At 38.0% G+C, this 24,046-nt stretch overlaps 1 protein-coding gene across 16 annotated transcripts in view; it reads right to left on the bottom strand.

The window, feature by feature from the left end:
* The window catches only part of LOC139935418 (FH1/FH2 domain-containing protein 3-like), a 92,657-nt gene that overhangs the window by 7,421 nt on the left and 61,190 nt on the right, over window positions 1–24,046 (bottom strand). For 10 of the 16 annotated variants that reach the window (XM_071929994.1, XM_071929999.1, XM_071929997.1 and 7 more), the window contains 17 exons: window positions 23,057–23,125; window positions 22,275–22,325; window positions 20,354–20,410; window positions 19,808–19,873; window positions 18,378–18,428; window positions 17,279–17,326; window positions 15,534–15,815; window positions 14,016–15,139; window positions 11,884–12,042; window positions 11,442–11,624; window positions 10,943–11,062; window positions 9,830–9,991; window positions 9,174–9,289; window positions 7,720–7,794; window positions 7,103–7,295; window positions 6,474–6,597; window positions 2,156–2,251 (listed from right to left, as the gene is read on the bottom strand). In XM_071929994.1, coding sequence (XP_071786095.1) covers window positions 2,156–2,251; window positions 6,474–6,597; window positions 7,103–7,295; window positions 7,720–7,794; window positions 9,174–9,289; window positions 9,830–9,991; window positions 10,943–11,062; window positions 11,442–11,624; window positions 11,884–12,042; window positions 14,016–15,139; window positions 15,534–15,815; window positions 17,279–17,326; window positions 18,378–18,428; window positions 19,808–19,873; window positions 20,354–20,410; window positions 22,275–22,325; window positions 23,057–23,125 — 2,976 coding nt within the window. The remainder of the gene's footprint in view (window positions 1–2,155; window positions 2,252–6,473; window positions 6,598–7,102; window positions 7,296–7,719; window positions 7,795–9,173; window positions 9,290–9,829; window positions 9,992–10,942; window positions 11,063–11,441; window positions 11,625–11,883; window positions 12,043–14,015; window positions 15,140–15,533; window positions 15,816–17,278; window positions 17,327–18,377; window positions 18,429–19,807; window positions 19,874–20,353; window positions 20,411–22,274; window positions 22,326–23,056; window positions 23,126–24,046) is intronic. The other 6 variants (XM_071930000.1, XM_071929996.1, XM_071929998.1 and 3 more) reach the window with 6 other exon arrangements.

Here is a 24,046-nt window from a genome sequence, read left to right as displayed (position 1 = left end):
GGAAGGGATAATTGTAAAACTGACTTAATTCCTGAAGGTGTAATTCTGAACATGTTAGGTGACGGAGGTTGAACACATAGTAATTATCCCATCATCACACCAGCATTCTGATCACAACCAGGCTCCGGGGCTAACGTTTAATGACAAACATCGTACCATTAACGCTACATCTATCAAACTCAGAAATTATGCAGGGTTTTTTACATACGAGGACTGTGTTAGTAAGTAAACCTCAAACTTGAAGTCAAATCATTCTGGTGAATGTTCGTGCAGTTTCTTAACAATATATCCATATATTTTATGAAGTTTACTTTATTAATTGGTTAATACAAGATTCACGCTAACTGCTGTTTTGGGTGTCCTTTTTCCAACGGATACAAAAACAATCACTTAAGGCTGTATTCAAATTGGCAGCTACAGCTATGGCTACGACTGTTACCAAGGGCGTTGCTAAGGATGTCCTATATGTCAATGCATGGTGACGCCAGACTCTAGCTGTAGCCATAGCCAGAGCTGCAGCCGCCAATTCAGCCACAGCCAATCATTCTCAAAGGTTGATTTTTAAAGGCAGCACCGGGCAGCAAAACCAATTTGCCTACATGACTTGCACAAGAAAATCACTGGTTTCTCTTAATGTGCAATGCATTACTACTACAGCTTCATCCTATACATCAGCACAACATGAACCAGTCACTTTACTTTCCTTTGCAGACATGAAATAATAATTGGATAAAATAAGACACAAATTGGAGTTAAAATGGGTCATGATAAATAGGACTTGGACAGTTCAAAAGCACAAAGCCTGACTGAAATGGACTTGCACAGGACATTATTGAATGCAAAGCGTAATTTCTTTTAAAATTGAAAAGACGAGGAAACTATGTCATTTTAGTTTGGTCAGCAGGATTAGTGTGAATTAAATCTGCACATCTCAACATCACCTTCATCTTAAACACAACACAATGCCATTTCTTCATGAACTAGTTCAATGCACTGCAAATAAACCAATGTCTTTTTTATCACTGAAACTGTGATTTCATGGGGATGTACTATACAACCAACCTTAGGGACCAACATGTAAACAAATGTATATTAACCCAATTTTTGTTTACATACAAATCAAGAGAACTTGAGAATTTGATATTGATCAGATTATTGTGATAACATTCTTCCCACATGTACACCAACTAGTTCAGTTTATTACATAACAGAAAAAGATCAGTTTAAACCACGCAGCATTGAGTATTAAAAATAAAAATAATAATAGTAATAAATAGTTATTTTATAGTGCATTTTACAATAACCATATCAATGGATTACATTAGTGCCCTGGTCATTGGGCCAATAACATTCCTTTAATCAATGCATTACATTAGTGCCCTGATCATTGGGCCAATAACATTCCTTTAATCAATAGATTACATTAGTGCCGTGGTCATTGGGCCAATAACATTCCTTTAATCAATAGATTACATTAGTGCCCTGGTCATTGGGCCAATAACATTCCTTTAATCTTTCTCAGCTCCATGGGGAGCAGCCTGGGCTGGTCTGTAACAAAGATATAATAAAAAGTCTTGAAACAAACTTAAAGGAGGCTGGGTTTCATTCAGGGAAGAAAACAGCAAGCAGTATTAATAGAAAAACAGGAGGGTTAGAATTTGACCCAAAGGAGAATTCAATGCAACAAATCTGGCTCCTTAGACTAATACCAGTAATTTACTTCATTAAAACTGATTATGTTATGTCAAAAATAATAAAACCATTTAGCTGCAGGTTTTCAGTACAACATAATTACATAAATCTTTGTGCAAAATAAAACACCACAATTTATTTTACTAAAACAAACAAGCTGGAATCCATATGAAATCAAAAGGTTATTTCTAAACAGTTGGCATACACCCTCAGTAGCTTCCTAGAAAACAAACACAAAATGCAAAATATGGGTTTTCTACCATTTTAAAATTGCTTATCAACACAACCCCCGCCCTGCCCTCCCCCAAAAAAATAAACAAATAAATAAATAAAAAATGAATCAACCTGATGCTAAGTGGTTGATTTCAGGCACTTCAATCCGTTCTTAATTCATGCAGTGCTCCTCTAATAAAGAACACTCTGGCCACAGCAAACGCCATGCTAGACTTTATCTTTCTAATACCTGCGTCCGTGTCGTCATTATCGGTTTGGGATTCCACTCCTAGGTTATCGCTACTAGTTGCAACCTCAGAGTCTACTTCTAATCCACCCTGGCGAGCTAACGAAGAAGGAATAATTGACACTTCATTCCTGAATTACAAATTACTTTGTGAATGGTTAGAATTGTATACAAGTTTGTTTTTAGATAATTAGTATATGCCAAGTAGTAAACCACAAGGGAAACTGACTGGGCAGATTTCAAACAAATTGGGGTTGAACAAAAACAAATTGAGTAGAGCTGGATTTGAACCAAAGACCTCCAGATTGATGTGCCAACGCTCAACCATCGGAGCTATCTAGCTCGTTACTATTTTGGTGGTCTCCCTATTTTGTCAATATCTTTGTTTTTGGGGGTGCTAGTCAGAAGCCATACAACCATATCAGTGATCACACCCAAGTTACGATACAACCTGGGCACTTCTGGAAAGCGGCCATTACTTTATTCATGGCTAATACAATGATTAAGTTTCTGAAAGTCTTTGGCTTTTACAACCAGAATTATTGAAATGAAAATGACACTACAAAACAGCTAATTACATTTATCTTGCTCAGCACCTTGTGAAATATGTACAACTGGGTCGGATACTTATAATCTGGGTCGTCCTCCAAGTATATCAAAAATGATCCGTCTGAATCACCCAGGGGAACATCGTCATTTCTACCGACAAGGCATTTTACGGAAACACATTTCTTACTTGAACTATCCGTTTCATTCCCATAGGAACCGGTCTGTCACAAACATTTCATACCTTACATTCCTATTAAGTCAGTGGAACATTTCACAACATTTTGTCTTCTATTTGACAAAAGTGCCCTTGTTGAGCAGTGTTTGAGCAGTGAGGGACACAAATAAGAGCTTTTGAGAGTTGAATTTCAGTTATATCCGATAAAATGACTTGGTTGGCCACAAGTGGATGCCTGATTTCGAATGAGCTATTTGCGAGACAAATTTGATTAATATCTGGTACATTGACTTGCTTGGTCACTACTCTTTACTCAGACTAAATTGTATGGTTTAGGGCAAGCTTTTATAGCTCTGCTTTTGCACCAAAAGTAGCTAAGCATCGTCTGTGCATGGTTTCCAGCTTATTTCTGCTGAGAAGAAAGTTGTTGAATGATATTTTTCTGCTGAACCAGCTCTTAGAAATTGGACCCAGATCAGACAACACACTCATCAAGGGCACATGATGTCTTTTTTTTACCTGTTAACATTTGACCCTGACTGCCGAGAAAAATAACAGCAATTGGTACAAATCTTTGGCTGTCAGACAAGCCTTTGTATTAATTAAAACACACACATTCAAGCAATGGTCAGCCGACCATCGCTTCTGAATGTTACAAAAATAGATTCTTCTTTAAAATAAAACAAAATAAACCCCTGGCGAAACGATTTCACTGCATATTTAGGAATAAATCAAGTTATTTTTGTAAGTACTTTGAAGAATACGTTTTTATCATGTGTGCAAATGATGTAATCTAACATTACTTTAACTTTAATTTAACATTATCAAATAAACACAATTCATCCTATTAGGTTTCCACAATAAATACAATTTGTACAAAGTTATGCAATAATTGCAAGTTTCCACACTCAGTTGAATTATGATGTCAAACTATCAAACTTATGAAGACCTTTCAAACTTTCAAACTTATGAAGACCTTTCAAACTTTGATACTTTCCCAGCCTAGATCCATATCCAGGCCAACTCATGTCAAGAAAAAAAAGATGACAAAATTACAGCTATCCTCTTCCTACTAGCCTTGACCTCAATTAGCAAAATATTTGTCCCAGTCTTATTGTAATTTACCTCAAAATGAAATCTAATCTATCTTTTCACTAAACAGGCGAGGTAAATTGTGAGTTTAGATGCTGTGGCGTTGTCTTGCCAATTTTAGTTTTGATTTTTAAGTGTCATTCTCCACCTTCTCCCGAATTGAGAGCACATTTCCAAGATGAAAAACCTCCTTGACTTTTTTTCTGTATATATCATCTTCTTCTTCTTCTCTAGCATTACCGTCAGCCTTGGATGCCTAGAACCCATCCGCATTATCCAATTAATCCTCATCTTATCCATTCCTATACAATTCACATCTAGTGTACTATTCACTCAGGGCCTTATTTCATTATCGAGGACAAAATGAGAGAATGGGACAAGAGAAATCAAACAAAACAATTCTAACAAATGTAATTGTGTCTGTGAGCGTCCGGGTTTCATTCTAGCGTCTGAAACACTGCGCTGCTCTGTAATGCTGGTCATTCAGCTAAGTCTAACTTCAATTCTGATGGCAGATAGATGTTTTGATTTGAGTAAAAAAAAACACAAATTGCGTTCTTTCTCAAAGAGTGAAATGCAATATTTGATTGTGACTTGCTCTAATTGGACAAAATTTGCTCTGATGATGAGATTTCTCCATATTTTGTTGGCGAATAAACAAGATTTGTCCTTTGAGGAATATATTAAATCAAAATATAATCAAGCGAAAAAATTCTAATAATAATAAAGAAGAAGATAAAAGTCGAGGGTAACTTAACATAATTGCTGTACATCTTCAAATCAATTTCTGCATACAATTTTGTAAAAAATTTTTTTTTTTTATAGAAAAAAACACACAAACAGAGAACCATAAGCAAACCTTTCATATTTAACTGATGCAAAAAAAACTCTACCTTTATGTTAGTTTTGAATGAAGTTGGAAATTATGCATAGCTCAATCTAATTCATATAATCTATTTTTATATATAATTGTCAACAAATTAATGTATTATTGCTTGAGGGGAAATTCACAACTGCTATTAGAACAGCAGGTAGAGATGGGATTGTGCCTTTGATATGCAATCTGGCACACAGTCACAGTCATGAGAAAGATACTTGGCTGTAGGCCCATCACAGACTTGTCATCTGAAAGTCTCACAGCTTTTTAAAGTAAAGAAGAAATTATTCATTGACTCTTGAACTTTTATCCTCTGCTAAAGATGATTAGGGGAGTCCCAGAGCCCGTCCCAGGGCCCGTCATGTTATTCTCCCTCTAAACAAAAACAACCCTACACCGATGGTTTTTTTTCAAATGTCCGAGCATCGAAAAAATGCATTTACACCTTCCCGCAAAGTAAAACAAGTTGGAAGTTAAGAACCCACAGTTTGGAAAAAATATCTATACTGTAACCCTTTTATGATGCTCTTCAATTTGTCTTTAATAGAATATTCAAATATTAATGAGGCTGACCTCTGTTTTCTTCTATTTAGAGACATATTCTTGACTGTGTGCTATACTACATACTTGTGTTATCAAGGCATAAGTCCTCAAAATAATTATTTGTCATATCTGCCCCACTGTATCTCTGGTTGTTTATTCATATTTTGTTTTCCCGTGACTGAAAAATCAATGTTGAATCCAAAATACAAGCTGCACTTTGGCTCATCGACAACAAACCTTTCAACTCAAGCATCAGTGTCCCTATCCATTATTACCCGTCTTTTATTCTGAATGTAAGCCCACCCACTCCCCCAGGGATACGTTTTTACAAATACTTAGTCTGTAAATTTACTTTCACATTCAAGCCACAATGCCCAATACAAGAGTTTAAGAGCTCTTTTATGAATACATGTGTGTAAACTGATCTCCCGTTCAAAACAAATTCTACTTATATTTATTTCTTTTCACAGGAGAAAAGATACAGTCAGTAATAAGAATTGTAAAAACTAGTCGATGAAAACACAACAAGGTGAAACATGAACCGACCTGAATGAGTTGTGCTAAAAATGGAAGACGGGAAAAACTACTTTCATTTGAAGGCTCTCCAAAACTAGTCAACAGTAGTTTGCTTGGCTTGAAAATAATCTGGGTAGGACAATCTAGGTCTGATGCTTTGTTGATCTAAGGGCAGGGCACTTTTCTTGATTAAAGGGTATCTCTATGAGGGAATTTTAATTTCTAATTAAAGATTTCAAAGGGCAACAAGGCAATGAATGATCAGGGGCATGGAGGCCCTAGCCTTTATTGCCTCTGTGATGTATCTGCCTAGCAATGTGTTACACACGCTTTATTTTACTCATAGAAAAGTTTTGTTTGTGTAACCCACAACACTTGAACTAGGTCATGTTGGTTCTGGTATAGAAAACTGCTTAACAAGTTTACTAAGTGGACAAAAACCAGGGAACCTGTGAAAACAAGCTATGTGCATGACAGAGCAGTTTGGCTGGTAACAAGACGAATCACAGAATACACTGCTTGTTGGTGATTACCCGCTAAACTTAGAGAAAGGTTTTTTGTAAACTTACCCAGAGTTGGTTTCTGTCTGGTGCGAGTTTTCAGAGTTTCACTACCGGGTGCGGTGCCAACGTGATTCTTCAAAAGAGCTTTTAGTTTAGCATCTTCTTCTTTATCTTGACTCAAGGTTAGATTCTAGAAAGAAAAGCAACGAGTCATGAAGACACAAGGATGGCAACCATCTAAATTTGTTTCTCAAAATATTTCAAAGGAAGTGCAACTTATGCAACTTATGTCTAAATCTTTGAAAATTGAATACCAGACTGATGTTACGCACAACCTTTAAACTAAACAATTACTTTTCTCTGTAACCCTCAGCGTGTATGTTTCCTTCAAGATTCTTAAGGAGTTTACGGAGAGGGACGTAGGGAATTCCCAGTTTACGTACCTCTGTAATCATCTTCCCTCTTGTCATAGCCCTCTTGCGATGGTTAGCTTTCTTCTTTTATCTTTAGCCCCAACCCTTCCTAAGGAGTTTACGGAGAGGGACGTAGGGAATTCCCAGTTTACGTACCTCAGTAATCATCTTCCCTCTTGTCATAGCCCTCTTGCGATGGTTAGCTTTCTTCTTTTATCTTTAGCCCCAACCCTTCCTAAGGAGTTTACGGAGAGGGACGTAGGGAATTCCCAGTTTACGTACCTCAGTAATCATCTTCCCTCTTGTCATAGCCCTCTTGCGATGGTTGGCTTTCTTCTTCTCTTGTTCCAGCACGCGCTCCCGTGTTGTACGATACTCCAAGGCAAACTCACTGATTATCTTGCAGAACTCCGTTTTCTTGGTCTCGCGGGCAGACGATGCGGTCATGCCCAGGTAGAGTAGTAGTTGATTGAACCTGTGAAGCAGACAGGGTAAATATATAAAGGGTTTGAAGCGTCAACATTTGCAGTGCTGTTTTTGTTGTTGTAGGAACCATTTCAGTTTTGCTGAACATTCAAATAAACTAGTGCAGTGACTTATTTGATTGAAAACCAAGTTGATAATAACAGAGTAATAATAGAGTATTTACAATCTTCCTTTATACATTTCGTTGTGCAAGTACAAAAAAACCTATATCTCTTGACAATTTTAAGAACCCAAGAACAAAAACATATTGTTATCTTGTCAAGTAAAAATCAAGTGTTGTGGTTACGTCAACATTTTTCAAAAATTGAGTATTATTGGAATTAATGGAAAGAGGTGTATTAAAGAAATTATTAGAATAACATTTTAAATTAATAAGTTAGTAAAAAAGAGAAGAAAACAAAAACCATTCATACCTATTCATTACTCTTCTATGAACTATTTTAAGTACTATGATTCGCTGGGCACAGTCCGATAGAAAGTCTTGCAGTCTGAAAGACAAACACAAAAACCAATAGTTGAACAACAATTAACAGAGAAATCTAAATAGATTGATTTGGTTTTACCCTTAAACCGATAAAGCACTGTACACTAAATTCTTTTCAGAGTTCTGTGAACAAAATCACAGGAATTTAACTTGGGTGGGATTCAAACCCACGCCCCTCGCAATTTTAGAGCAGTGTCATACCAACTAGACCACCGAGATTGTCCGGTAGCTAGATATAAAATGATTATCACACATTTATGTAAGAGTAAATGCTTTAAAAATTATGTCTGAACCTTTTGCTGAAAACAAGTGTTTTCATATTTAGAATCCTACCTCATTTGTTGATGCTATGGTTCAAACGTTTCTTTGCCAAGGGGGCATTGGCACAGTCACCTGTTATGTCAATGTAGATGGACTCTTAACTTGTTTATTCTGCTATGGAGGATAGCATCACATAATGTTGTTATAGATCTCAAGTATTATCACTTCAATAAAGTTGATGAATTTTGATATGGCGTCCTGTCGACGATGTTTGTTTACTCTGAGCCAAACATTATCACAGCGCTGTGATCATGTTTCAGAGGCTACCGTGGTATGTATTGTGGGTGTCCATTATCAAAGTGATATTACTAATCATAACATTGGGAGGAGGGGGAGTGTTCTGCATCTTAAATGCAGTCATCGTGGGGGGTTCAACTCTTTAAGTATGACATGTTTTAGTATAATCAATAACCTACGACTAGGCATAATTGACCTACAACCAGGTATCAATGTCCTATGACCAAGCATTAATGCCCATCTCACGAGGCATTAATGCCCTCCAACTTGGCATCAATGACCTACAGTGTACACATAATGACTGGCATTGAGGTAAATAGTGTTCTTCTATTCCCTCGAGTGACTTTGAGTGACCAGAAGAGAGACCTATTTCCCGAGGCCGAAGGCACTACGACCACATTGTATCTTTTTAAAAACTCTTTGACTTCATGATCTTCAACCTAAATTTACCACTTGTTTAATTTTGAATTCTCTCCTTATACTTTTCAGCCCAATTCCATTGTGCTTACGCAAACATTATGTAGTACATCGTCCTGTAAAAAGTGTAACTCTTGAAAATGGCAAATATAGTCGCGATGAAGAAAGAATTGTGACAACTTACAATTGCCATTTTTTGTTTTACAAAATGCATTTTTAATACAGGGTGCTTAACTAGTGACAGTCTGCCCATTTAATTGGGTTGTGCTGCATTTGGACCAGTAATGATGTCCAGCAACCAGGTGACAGAAGAAAACTGTGTTCTCTATGTAACAGTTCTCTCAATACACGCTCTGTATGTTTACCGTTACTTAAATAAAACAACCAATGTTTTTTATTTGTCTGTACCTGTTTTTTAGAGGTGAATGGCTGTCATGCTTGCTAATGACTCGTAGGTGTTCCCATGACGACGTACACTGCTCTTCCATCTTCTGTAGGTTCGTCTCCAGAACTTCAAAATCAACCTGTTACAACATCCGATAAAAGCAATAAGGGAAGGAAGGAAGGGGTGGGCTCTTAACGTAGAGGTCGCAATCCTACAATTGAAGATGCCCCTAAGTTTACTAAATCCAAATTAAAAACTACCTTCATCGCCTTCTTCAGCCACATACTTTTTCTCAGAACAACTAATTTAAAGTTGTTTATGAAGAAAAAAACAAGTTTTTGTCCCCCAAAGTTGGAGTTTGAAAAATGTTACTGTCAGATATTTTTCTCAGATTATGCATTCCAATTGCAGACACTTAGTCCTGCATGGACATAACCGCTCCGATTTTTTGGCAGTATCTAAAAAATACTACCACCTTTTGAAACGAAATGCTAGTTTACTGTATTCATCTACATTTGTATATGATTCAAATAATCGATCGGTTCCAAAAATCAAAGGTTTACGTTTCCTCTTAAGGATATACTGACAAAGAAAACTGTTCTAGTCTGGTTTTGGTTATCTATATCTGTTCTTACTGAAGACCTCTAAGGCCCTCTCGTTCTCTTCTGCTGTCACGTACCTTTGCACATCTAGAAATTGAAGCAAGTTCTGAGAACAGATCGCTGCTCTCTGGGAACTGTTCAATCACCATTGTGCACAGATGGTAAAGCAGAGACTGTTTGTGGACTGTGTCTTTAATGTCAGGCACTTTGGCCAGATAGTCGATGTGGAACCCTTGGATCTGTTTTGGGAAGGAAGGAGGGTGGGGAGGGAGTGGAGAGAAAGCAGTAGAGAAAGAATTAACATTATAAATAAGACTAGCACTTACAGAGGAATAATATTAATGCAACTTTGCCAAGGGGTAAAATTTGCATAAAGGACAAAATTTAATATAATAAAAGTAATAATTTGGGAGGCTAAAAATGATCCTTACTCACAGCTGAGGAGCTGAATTGGGAAGGATGCAGCAGAAGGATGAGGTCGAGCCACAGGCATGCTACATCGCTTTGGCAGCCAGCCACCTCAATCCATGAAAGATCACGGACAGAGATTGCAAAGGGAATAATTTGTCTGCTCAGAGAATGACCCTCATAGCAAAGGAGAGAACCAACGTACAGACTCTGCTAACATATGACCCAAGCCATGAATCGAACCAGGGCCAGTGGTGATAGGCTAGAGCTTTACACACTAGCCACCCATGGGTAATGAGGTTCAACTGAACCCAAAAATGGAGAGGGGAGTCCCCAAGATGTTGTGGATGATCATTCTGGAGCCTTGGAGAGTGGAGAAAAAAAGGCCTTCATGCCCGTTGGTTATGAACGGATAACTGACAGTGGCTAAATTAACAGATGGTTGGATTCTTCCATTGTGTTTGCATAGCCGCTGCTAGCCATTGACCAAAGACTTAGCCATAGTCACTTACTTGAAGCTTTCCATAGGTATTATGACATTTAGTAAAACATTTGGTATTACAATTAGTAAAACTTACCTTTTCAACGCAGTTTGTGTACGAACTGCAACTAATACTTTAGAATTACCTATAATCTTTACAAATGTGTATGTTTCCAAATCAAGCACTCAGATGATATCCATTTCTTACCATAATCATATATCATTAATCTCTTGTAAAAGAAAATAATTTCTTAAACCCAAACAGCCTTAATTTGAATAAGATTAAGATAATGCGACTCACCTGAGCACCATTCAAGAAGTTTCCAACGGCCAGAAGCATTGATAAGATGTGGCGGAATGTTTCATTCGTCTTCAAATCCTCTATACCTTTCTTCAGTTCAGCCAGGGGCTCTGCTACTTCCTGTAGTAAAAATCATGCAAGGGAGTCAAAGTATCTGATCATCAGAGAGTCAGGGCACAATAACTGAGAGAGAGAGTATGGTCAACTATAATTAAACGCCCTGTAATCACATTGAATATTTAAAGTGAAATATGTGATCCCCTTACATTGCCATTTCTCATAACCGAGTGTGACCCCTGGCTACACAGCATTATATGGTTGCATGACTTTTGACTGGTGCCCCCCTCCCCCCGTAGCAGACCACCAACAGAAGGCTAAAGTTCATTTCATTTAATTTATTCTGATTGTGAAAAGAAGGACTCTCAGAAAGAAAAACTTAATCACTGTACTAGCCAAGAACCCAATGGAGAAATCCCTTCTGCAAGATCAAAGTGGTTACCTCTTCCATAGACTCGTAGTCCATCTTGAAGAGCCAAAGACTGAGTCTAGCTTTCAAGACGGTGATGTTAGAGAGCATGTACAGGAACTGTTCTGCGGAGCCTAGTGGGATGTCTGGATTCAGAATCATGGCCTCCTTGATAAGATTCGATTCCTCTTCACTTGGGACCATCGTCAGGAGTTTCTGTAAACAAGAAATAGATCGGTCAGGACTGCAATTTGGGTTTAAAGTTCCAATTTACATTTTACTCAAATCAGGACTGCAATTTGGGTTTAAAGTTCCAATTTACATTTACATTTTACTCAAAAAGGTGGTCTGTACCAGAGACACCTAGGTCCCAAGAGTTCAAGTCATAGAGTTTTTTCAATGTGTTCCTCGATAACAAATATGCACGAAAACTTCACATAATATTTCTTCCTTTTTTTTATTTCACATTGTTTACCTCGATGCCTTCTTTGTTGACTGCTGTTCCATCCATCTTCATAATGGCTTGCTTGATAGTACTTGGATGGGGTAAGGCAGTCAGAGCGATGTTTATGTGGTTGGAGCGTTTAGGGTCAAGCACAGAGATCACATGCTTCTTGCCAGCTTCAAGAATTTTCTGCGGGAAGATTTGTCATTTGCAATCCGAGACAGAGAGAATTAACAGTAAATATTAAAAGAATATCATTGGAAGATCATTTTTAATTCTTATTTTAGTTTTAAAAAATAAAGGCACAGGGAGCAAATATACATAAAATAGTCATTCAATAGCCATGGAATTTACTCACACTCAATAAACTGTTATCAACAAGCACATAATTTATAAATCTACTTGATGTGTGCCACATTTCCTCGTTAATGTTCTTGTACCATTTCTGTCATTATTCTCCAATGCACCTATAAACATTTGTCTTGAAGTTTTCAAATTCGCTTTCACCAGAATTTTGTTCAGATGTTTTGTTTTCAATATACTGTTAAACTTAACTTCATTTATTTCCTAAACAGACCTTCTAGATTCTATGAAGCTTGCACTAGAGTTTCATTTTGTTGTACTGATGGGCTTCTAGAATGCAGGTACACTTAGGCCCTTTTTGAAACAATGGCTTCTACATATACTCCGGCTTAGGACCCGGCTTACACTCCATCATTTATTTTTTTAAATGTGCACTTTTGGTATTGGCTTCAAATATACAAATATGCTGGGGCTAAGCCAAAACTGTGGTTTTCGAAAAAGGCCCTAATCCATTTTTCTTAATCAGACATTTTGGAAGTTGTTCTAAATTTCATAACATTTTCTTAAGTGTCACCACATCTCATCGTTTTTTTTTTTTTTGCTCATGTTTGACTGAGTGGTGCTGTACTAACCTGGTCCTGTGTTGTTTGTCATCAAGATGCAAGGATGAGGAGGTAGAGGCGTGGGGGAGGAAAATGCAGGAACAAGGAGGAGGAGGAGGAGGAGGAAAGAGGAGCAATAAGGAGGAGGAGTAGGGATATAAAAAGCAGATAATTCATTGGTTAGATCACATAGCAATCAAGCATCATGCTTTTCATCATTCCCTGCTGGACAAAGCAAAATAAAGTCAATCAACATTCAATTAAATACGCATCGTTGGTTTTTAAAGTTCAATCCTTCGATTAAAATGACAAAGATCTACTTGGATGCTATGTTTAACAAATAATAAATGTTTTTCATTCATTTCAATGGGGAGAATTTTTTGTATTTGTTAAAAGATGGTATGTTCCATTCAACTCGTCACGGCCTCCTTGAAAAGAAATTTCATCTTTCAACTCATGAAAGTATTTGCACAATTGCATTCATCATGTTCATAAACATTCATTATCTGTTTACCAGTTCCACACAATTTGAAATATTGCATTTTGGGGCGATTCTCCACAAAATAAAAATAAAACATGCGTTTTGGTTTGAAATACCATTTCAGTTCCATACATGGGAGGTAGTGCCAACACAAACACAAACACAAAAAACAAACAAAGACATAGCAGGAATGCTGTGTTATTTTAGCCTTTCTTTCACACATAAACCATTAAACATAAATTAAGTAGAAGTCAACAGTAGGTTAGCTACTTTACAACCAAATCACAAAAGTTTAAAATTATTCAGATCAAGATGCCTTCAGGTCAAAACATTAAAGAGATGCAAGGCTGCAAGACACTCTTCACTTCTGAAAAAAAGAATCTTTGGATTTCTAAACCACAAGAATTCAAACCCTTGGAGGGCATTACAACACCCCCCCCCCAAAAAAAAAAAAAAGATTTAGTAGAGATGGTTCAGTTTGTGTTTGAGGTTTTTTTTTAACAATCTAAACCATTTTCAAAAAATGAACACAAAATTTGGAATTGCAAAAATTTTCAAATTGGTGGACCTTCTGCAACGTTCAAACTGACCATTGTTCTTCATCTACTACGTACAGAAAACGGAACTGTCATTATAGTAGCTTTAAACAAAACGCTCAACTCCACAGCAGCACAGCAGTAATATTCTTAATATTCCTATTCTCAACTTCCCCTTGTGACCTCATACAAGGCTCAAAGGTCTCTTGTGCCAATATGATCAAGTTTCCCTTCGCTTACCTTCTGCAGGATTTCTTTGGCCTTGGATTCAAAGAGGTGTTCTAGTTTCCTCTTGTCGATTGTCACATCCCCAAGCACTCCCCATATCGTCTCCTTTGGGTCCTTCTTGCCGTACATGGCTAACCTGTCTAACCGTGTCTCCTTCCAGAACAGCCGAACCGTCTTCTTCTTCTTAGGTGGGTACGTGTTGTACCCATCATTGATTGAGGTACCCGATAGAGGAGGAGGGGGTGGAGGAAGGGTGCCATAATGCCCAGGAGGCATCATGGGTGGGGCAGGTGGAGGCGGGGGCATTCCTCCACCCATTGGCAGAGGAGGTGGAGCAGGTACAACACCTTCTATCTCAGTCAAGGATTTGATCAAGAAGACATTCTGATCATCTTGATTGGTTAAGTCTGTAAAGTCCCAGTTATGGACACGAAGCTCTCGGTTGTTCTGACGGAGAATCTCTTCCCACTGTGCATCTTCCCGTTCCTCTGCAGTCTCAGGTTTATTCACCGGTACCGCTGGCTGCTTCATTGGGATGTTGACAGACTTCAATCCGTGTTTGGCAAGGCCGATAGCACCAGATTTATCACCCATTGGCCCTGCAAACTTCTCCTTCTCTCCAGACAATGGACCTGGAGATTGCAACTTCTCCTGAACTGCTTGAACCTTCCCAGGTGTGACTTCAATTTCCTTGGGTGTCTTCGGTGACTCTTTATCTCCATCTTCATCCTTAACCGGGCCGTTTCTCAACTGATCAATCCTGTCTGAGATAGTCTCATTGCTCTGGAGACTCGTAGACACCTTCCGCGTCGGACTGCTCACTGTTGCCTCATCCTGGCTGGTGCGATTAGAGTACATCATGGCAAGCTGGTAGCGTTTGTTATTGGAGAGTCCAGCACTCATCGGAGGCTCGTTACCTTTGACCTTATCCTCTTCAGGCTTGGTCGTTGTATCAACAGTCAGCTTCACTGCTTCCTCCTTTTCCTTGGAGAGTTTATCGGAAATGTCTTTGGCTGGCTCGGTCTTTTTGGACGATGGTTCCACATGGTTGGTTTCACTTGAGGGCTTAGGGGTTTTCGCAAATACTTCGTCCCTCTCTGGACTTGCAGTTCTTGAAATCTGAGGTGATATTGCTTCTGCAATAAATCAAAACAACATTGAGAAATCAAAATTTCCATCCAACAACTTCTCAAACAAAGCCACAACTGAAATCATTTAAAATTTGAGCCCTGTCACAACAGACACATTGTACAGGTCGACATTGCTGAGGTCAAATAATGTACGCTTGCATGCAAGTGCAGTGTACAACTCTAAGTCATTTATAGGTCTTCCTTTGACCTCAATGAGGGCGCTGTTTGAGCTTGTTGCGTGATTTCATCAAACAATCTCAAAGAACTCGTAACTGTACTTTAGCAATCGAGACATTTAAAATCCAAATAATTTTTATTATAGCAAGAAAGAAGACTTGCAGTTATGTGTGCAGGTAACTATGCCTGATGTTATGAAAAGCTACTAAAACAGTCAATTTACCTGAGGAGTCTCCATTACTCATCCCTACAACCTTTGACCTTGAGGCTGGTGATGATAACCTTTGACCCTGTTTGTCCTTCTCATCTTGCTCTTCACTGGTAGATGGAGTTGGTTCCCGGATGATAGGTACCGGTCTCTTGATGATGTCTTTCCTCTCATCTTTAGCCTTCTCTGCCAGCTCTTTTTCCCTCTGCTCTTTCTCTAGCCGCTCTTTCTCCAGCTGCTCTCGCTCCCTCTGCTCCTGTCTTAGCTTCCTCCTAGCTGCAATGCCACCTGATAGATCTGCAAAGGGAGTATGCTCAGAGTTTGAATGTATGGAAAACAAGTGTAACTGTGAACACTCTATGATGTGGCCATGTTTGGCTCCGATGAAAAATATATGTTGTCCTAATATGCAGCCTAGTTGACATACGACTGAAATTGTGGCAGTATTTTTTTTTTCAAAGAGAGATTTGGTGAAAATACAATAAATCTCTCAGCTCTTTCAATCAACTCAACAACTCACAGCTCTTTTCAAAATAGCTCTTCAAACTACAAAAATTTAGCCTACATTACCAGAGCATAATGTCTCCTGCTTGTCAGAACGTACATACATATATATACATGTATGATATTGTTTTTCTTTTTCTTTTGTAGAACCACGAGGGCCTTTTATAGAAGGTGGATTGTTCTTTGTGACAGGTCAAATATTTGTCATATGCAAAACAGAAAGCGAAATCAAAGAACATGCTTGTTTAAATTCTTCAAAGTTTCACACACATTACCATACATGTAACTCAAGAGAAGACAAATCAAAGCGATTGTTAATGTTGATCAATATCATTACAAGGATAATAATTCAAGGATAAAAGTGGTTAAGGGGAAAGAAAGGAATGAATTGAGAAAAGTGTTAGGAGAAGACAAAAACTTTAATCAGGTTTCATCAATCAAGTATTCCTGAGAGAAAAGGGGTTAATCAATTAGATTAATGCAAGATGATTAATTTTCATTTATTTGAACAATTGACATTGATGTTTAACCAGCACTGTATACTCAGTGCTTGTCAAGTCCTGCTGGATTTAAATCAACAGGGTCCTTGGGAGGGATTTGAACCCACCCCCAATGATTCCTAGAGAACTTGCCTTAACTGCTTGATCACCAAGTTGGCCCAGTGAGGACAGACCTAATTGAATGCTGTATTCTGCCACCATGCAGAATCGAGGGGTAAGCAGTTAAGATATTTGCTCTAGAAGGCTGGGGTTCGAACCCCTCCAGAGTAAGTCTTTTCTGCAGGACCCGGAAAGCTCTATGCTAAGCACACTTCAGTATCAGAATAAAACTAAACATAATATTCTAAGTCATTTTCTTGTGCTGTGTTCATTCAGGTTTTGTGTCGTTCTTGAATTATGTTAAATTTTGTATAATCTGAATACAAGAAAAATGTTTGATTAATATTCATGCTTTTCCTTTATCAACCAGTCAAAATAGAGACTTTCCTGGAGTCTAAACATCGGCATCAATGATAACAAGCAGACGATGCTATGACCCTCTTTTGGAATTTTTAAGCAAACTTTTGACCTTTTCCAGATTCTACCTTGTAAAATTGTGTGAGCTATGCATCAAACTTCTAAGCACATCGCTATTAGAACAGCAAAATAGGAACAAATCAAATCATAACTAAATCCAATGTGTTGATCAATCCATGCTGGCGTACACCCCCACTCCATCCATGCTGGCCAACACCCCACTCCATGCAGGTTACTCACAATCTGGTGCCATGAGTTCCTGAATATCCTCTGGTTCCGCTTCTTTGCCTGATCAGGATAAAAAGTTATCATGAATGGTTTCATTCCCCTAACCCTAACCTTATAGACCCCCTGCATGAGATTAGGACAAAGAACAGCTATTGTCCAATCATATGCCTCCTGGACCACAGTGAGGGTGCTTTTTGAGCGTGTGACGTCACATGCAAAGGGTCTATGCTTAAGGAGCACTTGTAGCTGCCCTTTAACAAGAACCGTTTTAATTGTAGTTACACTTTCTAGTTCAAACTCTTTTGTTGCAGAGCATTTTCAACCAGACAGATAAAACATGCACAGCCTAAAGTCTAGCATAACAAACAAACAACAACAAAACACAACAAAAACACACACAAAAAACACATCAACAGACCTGCTACAGAGCAAGGAAATAGGGAGCAAAACGTTTAAGCTTACAGGAACAATTATAAGGCTTTGCTATATGCCAATTACCAAAAGTATATCCTAGCTTTAAGTCAAACAGCCTTTTTTCTTTGAACCTACGGTATTATTTGGAGGTGAGTGGCTTTCGTGCTTGCTGATATCAAAAGTATAACCCTGTTTACAGGCAGCTTTGCTTGAGTGTACATGTATGCATATTTATTGACGTCATTCAGCATTTTAGGCTTTGAAGGCAGTGCAGAAATTTTGTGCTAAACTTGTAGTTTAAGGAAGCCACGAAATTAGCCCCAGATTATTCATACACCATTAAACTTGCATAACAAATTGGTTCATGCTTAGCAGCTACATTGATGTAATGTCTTAAAAATATTGTGCTCTTCTGGGATTCTAACCCCTTTTCTCGGCAATGGTAAAAGTAGCCTTCATCACAGAAGCATAACACACTCATCAAACCTAGCCTAGTTCAACTTTTTAATAAGGTACAGCTCTTTAAATTTATCCACAAACTTCCTAGTCAATGACAGATACAAACTGCAACCATAACACTGAACTAACAATCTAAAGCTTGCTTTGTAGAATTTCAACAGCCGCCAATTTTTCAGCAACAAACTATTTTTTCTTTTGGAAACAGCACAGAGTTGATCTTAATGAATGTACAATTTACCTTCATAATGTTTTCTGTTTGTTCTCTGTCTGGGTAGTACCACTGTAAATGCTATATCAGATTGCATGCAGGATGGTAATGGGGAGTGAGTACCAAGTACAAAAGTACTAAATATTTATAAAAGTACTATTTATAAAAGTACTAAATATATTTTAAAAACTAAAATAATCTTTGTTTTGAATCGTGTTAAGTTTGATGTACTTTACTTTTTGCTTCCTTATGTTTTTTAAAATGATTTACTAAAGGAAGTCTGATTTACAATAATAACAAGGAAAGGTTAATAACCTCACATTTCAACCCTAGCAAAGTCATTCTTAAAGACTAAGGATGAAGACTTTGAGAAAGGTCGAAACATGAGGTCACCAAACTTGGTTTGCATTTAAAACCGTAATTACTTTTCGTTGGTAAGCCCATAAGACCTTATGAATAATTAGTGAGTAACTTAATGTTTTGGGGGTGGAAATACTAGCCTAAGTTTATACCAAAATACAACAATTAGATGGAAAATTGAGTGTAAATAGTTGAGTATTGAGAAAATTAAAGGGAATTGTATCTAAACTCATACAAATTAATTAGATTGTTACAGAAATATTAATCAGTAAAATGAACAGTGTTCATTTATAAAAGCTTCAATTTGTTGTTATTGAAGGTTTAAAATGGTCTTAAAGATCACAATAGAATATCTCAACACCTTCACCAATGGGTCCCAGAATAGTTTGGGGGAAAACTGATCAGGAAAAAGACTTATTAAAAAGATCAAACACACTCCAGCAAAAGGTGACCAGAAACATTGTTTTCCTGTTCTTGAAAATAATAGAAGAGAAAGAAGAAATAAAGACGAAAATGTTTTACACTTCACTCTGTACATTCCACACAGGAATTGTTCAAAATTTGATTTCAACGTTTCTATTGAATATCGTTGAAATTAAGGAACCAAATAAAAATACGACATACAAAAATGTACTATTTGAAGTAAGACATCATTGGATGTTTTTTTTTTAAATGAACCAATTTTGCACTGGAAGGGTATCAAGTAACATGTTATTTTACACCATTTTAATCAGAGGTTTAGAGATTAACAATATTTTATTCTCTGTTCATAAGGACTCCATCATTTTGAAAATAAAAAAATGAATTTGACCGTAGAGCACACCGATTAACACAAAAACAATGAATTTGTGTTCACATAAATTTCAGAAGGATAAGAATGTGACAATTTCAGACTAGACTACCTTTTGTTTGAGTGCGTTATCTTCCTTTTTGGTGGTATCAATAAAGTGGTTTTCTTATAAAGTAAAGAGGACAAGATTTGATTACAAGGGTTTGGGATTAACTGGATTAATGAATCTTAATCCCAAGAGGGGAGAGGGAGGGGGGGCGTTTAAACATGCTTATTAATCCCCACTCATATCATGCCGACAGTCACTTACTCTCCGTGGGGGTTTTATCACCCTTGGACTGACGACGGCGTCTCCGAGAAGAGCTAGAACTGACATCTGGATAAAGAGTCATCATTATTAACACAAGATAAATTATGAATAAACATTTTAAAATTGGATACTGTACATCAAAGCCTACAAAGTCACTCCATGTTATATCAATAAAAAAAAAGATTTGTTAATTGATTGATTGATTGATTTAAAATCATATTGAATGAAGGCAACCCATCAAGCACAGCTGGTGGTTTGGGGTCTTAATTTTTTGTTTATATACATCAATAATAAATACTACAACAAACAGAATCCACTATATAAGCAATTTTAAAAACGTACCATCAGTTCTCAAAAGAGAAATAAATCCTTATGCAGAGAACATAAATTTTGCACATACTGACATCTTTAATTATACATAAATTAGTGTGACTTACCAGGTAAATCCTTTGTTTTCAGTAATGCTCAGAACTCCGAACACAATAAAAATTACATGTTCTGATAAATGACACTCTATTAAAAGTTCAAAACTTTGTGTTGACATACCTCCATTTTCAACTGGTGATGACACCTCAGCAGGTTTACTCGTTATGTTTGTTGAAACTGTAAGAAAAATCATAAAAATAGTGTGAACATCAACAACTCTTTCTCTTGTCTTAAAATGTATCCATCATTGATGCTGTGTCAGATTTGATGCCCTCAGTAGCGACTGAATCACGTTAGGGGCCTATTGCAGATTTGATGCTTTCAGTAGCGACTGATTCACGTTAGGGGCCTATTGCAGATTTGATGCTTTCAGTAGCGACTGATTCACGTTAGGAGCCTATTGCAGATTTGATGCCTTCAGTAGCGACTGAATCACGTTAGGGGCCTATTGCAGATTTGATGCTTTCAGTAGCGACTGAATCACGTTAGGGGCCTATTGCAGATTTGATGCTTTCAGTAGCGACTGATTCACGTTAGGGGCCTATTGCAGATTTGATGCCCTCAGTAGCGACTGATTCACGTTAGGAGCCTATTGCAGTTTTGATGCTTTCAGTAGCGACTGATTCACGTTAGGGGCCTATTGCAGTTTTGATGCTTTCAGTAGCGACTGATTCACGTTAGGGGCCTATTGCAGATTTGATGCCTTCAGTAGCGACTGAATCACGTTAGGGGCCTATTGCAGATTTGATGCTTTCAGTAGCGACTGATTCACGTTAGGGGCCTATTGCAGATTTGATGCCCTCAGTAGCGACTGATTCACGTTAGGGGCCTATTGCAGATTTGATGCCCTCAGTAGCGACTGATTCACGTTAGGAGCCTATTGCAGTTTTGATGCTTTCAGTAGCGACTGATTCACGTTAGGGGCCTATTGCAGATTTGATGCCCTCAGTAGCGACTGATTCACGTTAGGAGCCTATTGCAGTTTTGATGCTTTCAGTAGCGACTGATTCACGTTAGGGGCCTATTGCAGTTTTGATGCTTTCAGTAGCGACTGATTCACGTTAGGGGCCTATTGCAGATTTGATGCCTTCAGTAGCGACTGAATCACGTTAGGGGCCTATTGCAGATTTGATGCTTTCAGTAGCGACTGAATCACGTTAGGAGCCTATTGCAGATTTGATGCTTTCAGTAGCGACTGATTCACGTTAGGGGCCTATTGCAGATTTGATGCTTTCAGTAGCGACTGATTCACGTTAGGGGCCTATTGCAGATTTGATGCTTTCAGTAGCGACTGATTCACGTTAGGAGCCTATTGCAGTTTTGATGCCCTCAGTAGCGACCGATTCACGTTAGGAGCCTATTGCAGTTTTGATGCTTTCAGTAGCGACTGATTCACGTTAGGGGCCTATTGCAGATTTGATGCCCTCAGTAGCGACTGATTCACGTTAGGAGCCTATTGCAGATTTGATGCTTTCAGTAGCGACTGAATCTCGTTAGGGGCCTATTGCAGATTTGATGCCCTCAGTAGCGACTGATTCACGTTAGGGGCCTATTGCAGACAACTGATACAACCAAAGCACCAACAAGGTATTGAACATTTTAAGGCCATGTGCCTCTTGCTTACATCCCGAGTAGCCTCAGAAGCAAAAGTGTACTTTGAAATGATTGAGATGATTTGACATGTTTGACAGCTAATGTGGCCGTTCACAATGGATATTATGCATTGTTGTATCGCTCCTCTGCTTACAAAAATGGAGAGCAATCTTTTGCTTAGCTCACAGTTAACAGTTTTTCTGAAATAAAAACTGTGCAACGGGTTAATCCATAAGCATAAAACATCTGGGTAAAGGCTTGATGAAATCGGTGCCCATTTTGATACAACTATACTGAATAGTAACTTCAAAGAACAAGTATCATATGCTACCCTACAACAAAAAACAAGAATATTTAATGAAGTACAAGGGCTGGTGTAGACTTTTGTTGATAATTTGACTGATGTTTCAGGGCGAACAAACTGTAAATCTAAGACTGTAAACTTTACCTGTTTCCTCAGGAACATCTTCTCTTGTCCTCCTTCGTCGATGAGAAACATCTGTTATCAACCATGACAAATATGAAATATTGAATAAGCAGTTTCAGAGTTAATGCTATCAAAGCATGATACGCAAACATGCTTACTGTCAACCAAGAATCAAGATGTGTACATATCATAGGATTTGAACAAGGAGAGTGCTGAGCTCAATTGTAATCCCTGGAATGCATGACTTCTGTCAGCTATGGATAACAGAGCCAAGGATAGCAAACAATTTTAGGAAATGCTAAGCTTGAAAAAGAGTCTTCACCTGGAGACATTAGTAAAACATCTAATAATTGCAAAGTACAAAGCTTTTGAAACCTCAGAAAACACTTTTTCAGTGTTAAAACAGTGCGAAGTCAAACTACAACAGCGCACTTTATGTTAAAATTTGAACTATTTAACAATAGACTAATCCATCAAGTAAACTGCCCAGTTTCAGAGCAATGCCCTGAAGAAAATGTCCTAGCTACGCCCATGCTTACTAACCCTCTTGCAATTCCACTATTTCGATTGTTTTTAGGCGCAGAGTTCTGCCAAAAGTAGCACTATAATAGTGGGCAAAGTTAAGCGATAATACATGAGCAAATCAAGTGCTGCCCGTATCAAATGACTGCACGCACTCACTTCTTTGAGTGCATAATCAAGCCTACGATTGGTTGATATGTGGCGAGGGCAGGGCTTGATGGATTAGCCACATGAATCTTACAATACAACAGCTTTTTGAGCGTCTACGCTTCTTGACTTACACTCTGTAGTGGTTAAAGGCGGGGTAATATCAGCTGGTTTGAAGTTCCGTGGTAGCGTGGCAGTTTGCTCTGCAGGCAAATTCAATAATACCATACATTGTGTTAAGCATAAACAGCCGTGCAGAAATAAAGAGGAAGGCTAATGGGGACTTTTTGGATGCTTGGTGGCAGCAGACTTACCAGTTAAATCCATTGTGCTTGGCAATGTGCGCATGCTCAGAATGACGTCAACAATGTCAATTTATCAAGTCTGCTGCCACCTAGAGATCCAAAATCTCCCATTGAAAGCCCCTCCCTATCACTATGCAAGCAAGTTTCTCATACAAGGTTTTCTCACATCTAAATTTCAATTACAAAAGCAGCATTTCTTTTAGTAAAAAGTGGAAAATCAGATTAGTAATGAGATTAGTATTAGTAAAGACAGCATTTGAAAACATCATTGAACAAAGCACTGAACTAGTGTGGATATATCGTACTGAAATCAGTGCGAAGAATGCTGTATTTTGAAAAAATTGAAAAAACATTCGTGTAAATTTGAAAGTAGACAAGTGTTTTCTTTGTACAACCCTGTCCGGGCTGTTTGCCTGAAAGCATATGGAGCTGCATGAAGCCTCTCATGTGCAAAACAATCATTTATGATGAAATTGAGATACAAACTGTTTTCACTGACATAACAATGTTATACCTTGAATATGTTGTGTCGTAGCTGAGCAGATAGGATCCTTTGTGTTGTGTAATGCACGTAAACAAAAACAGTGCACTTATCATGAAGAAAATATGTTTGCTCCGGTGTTCCTAGTTTGAATGACTGCATGTTGTGCCACAGCACTTAGTAAACCATCACATGGTGCTATATATTAAGGGAAAGTTTCTCATACTTCAAAAAAGTAGCTCCACATTCCTTGCAAATAAATACCAAATGTTGCGTCACTGAGTGACAGATTTGAGCGCCATATCAAAAGCCACTATTGTTATTATTTTTAGTAAGAG

This window comes from Asterias amurensis, chromosome 3 (genome assembly GCF_032118995.1).
Source record: "Asterias amurensis chromosome 3, ASM3211899v1".
Lineage (NCBI taxonomy): Eukaryota > Metazoa > Echinodermata > Asteroidea > Forcipulatida > Asteriidae > Asterias > Asterias amurensis.
The sequence above is the reverse complement of the archived record's forward strand: the minus strand, read 5'-3'. Positions and strand labels throughout refer to the sequence as shown.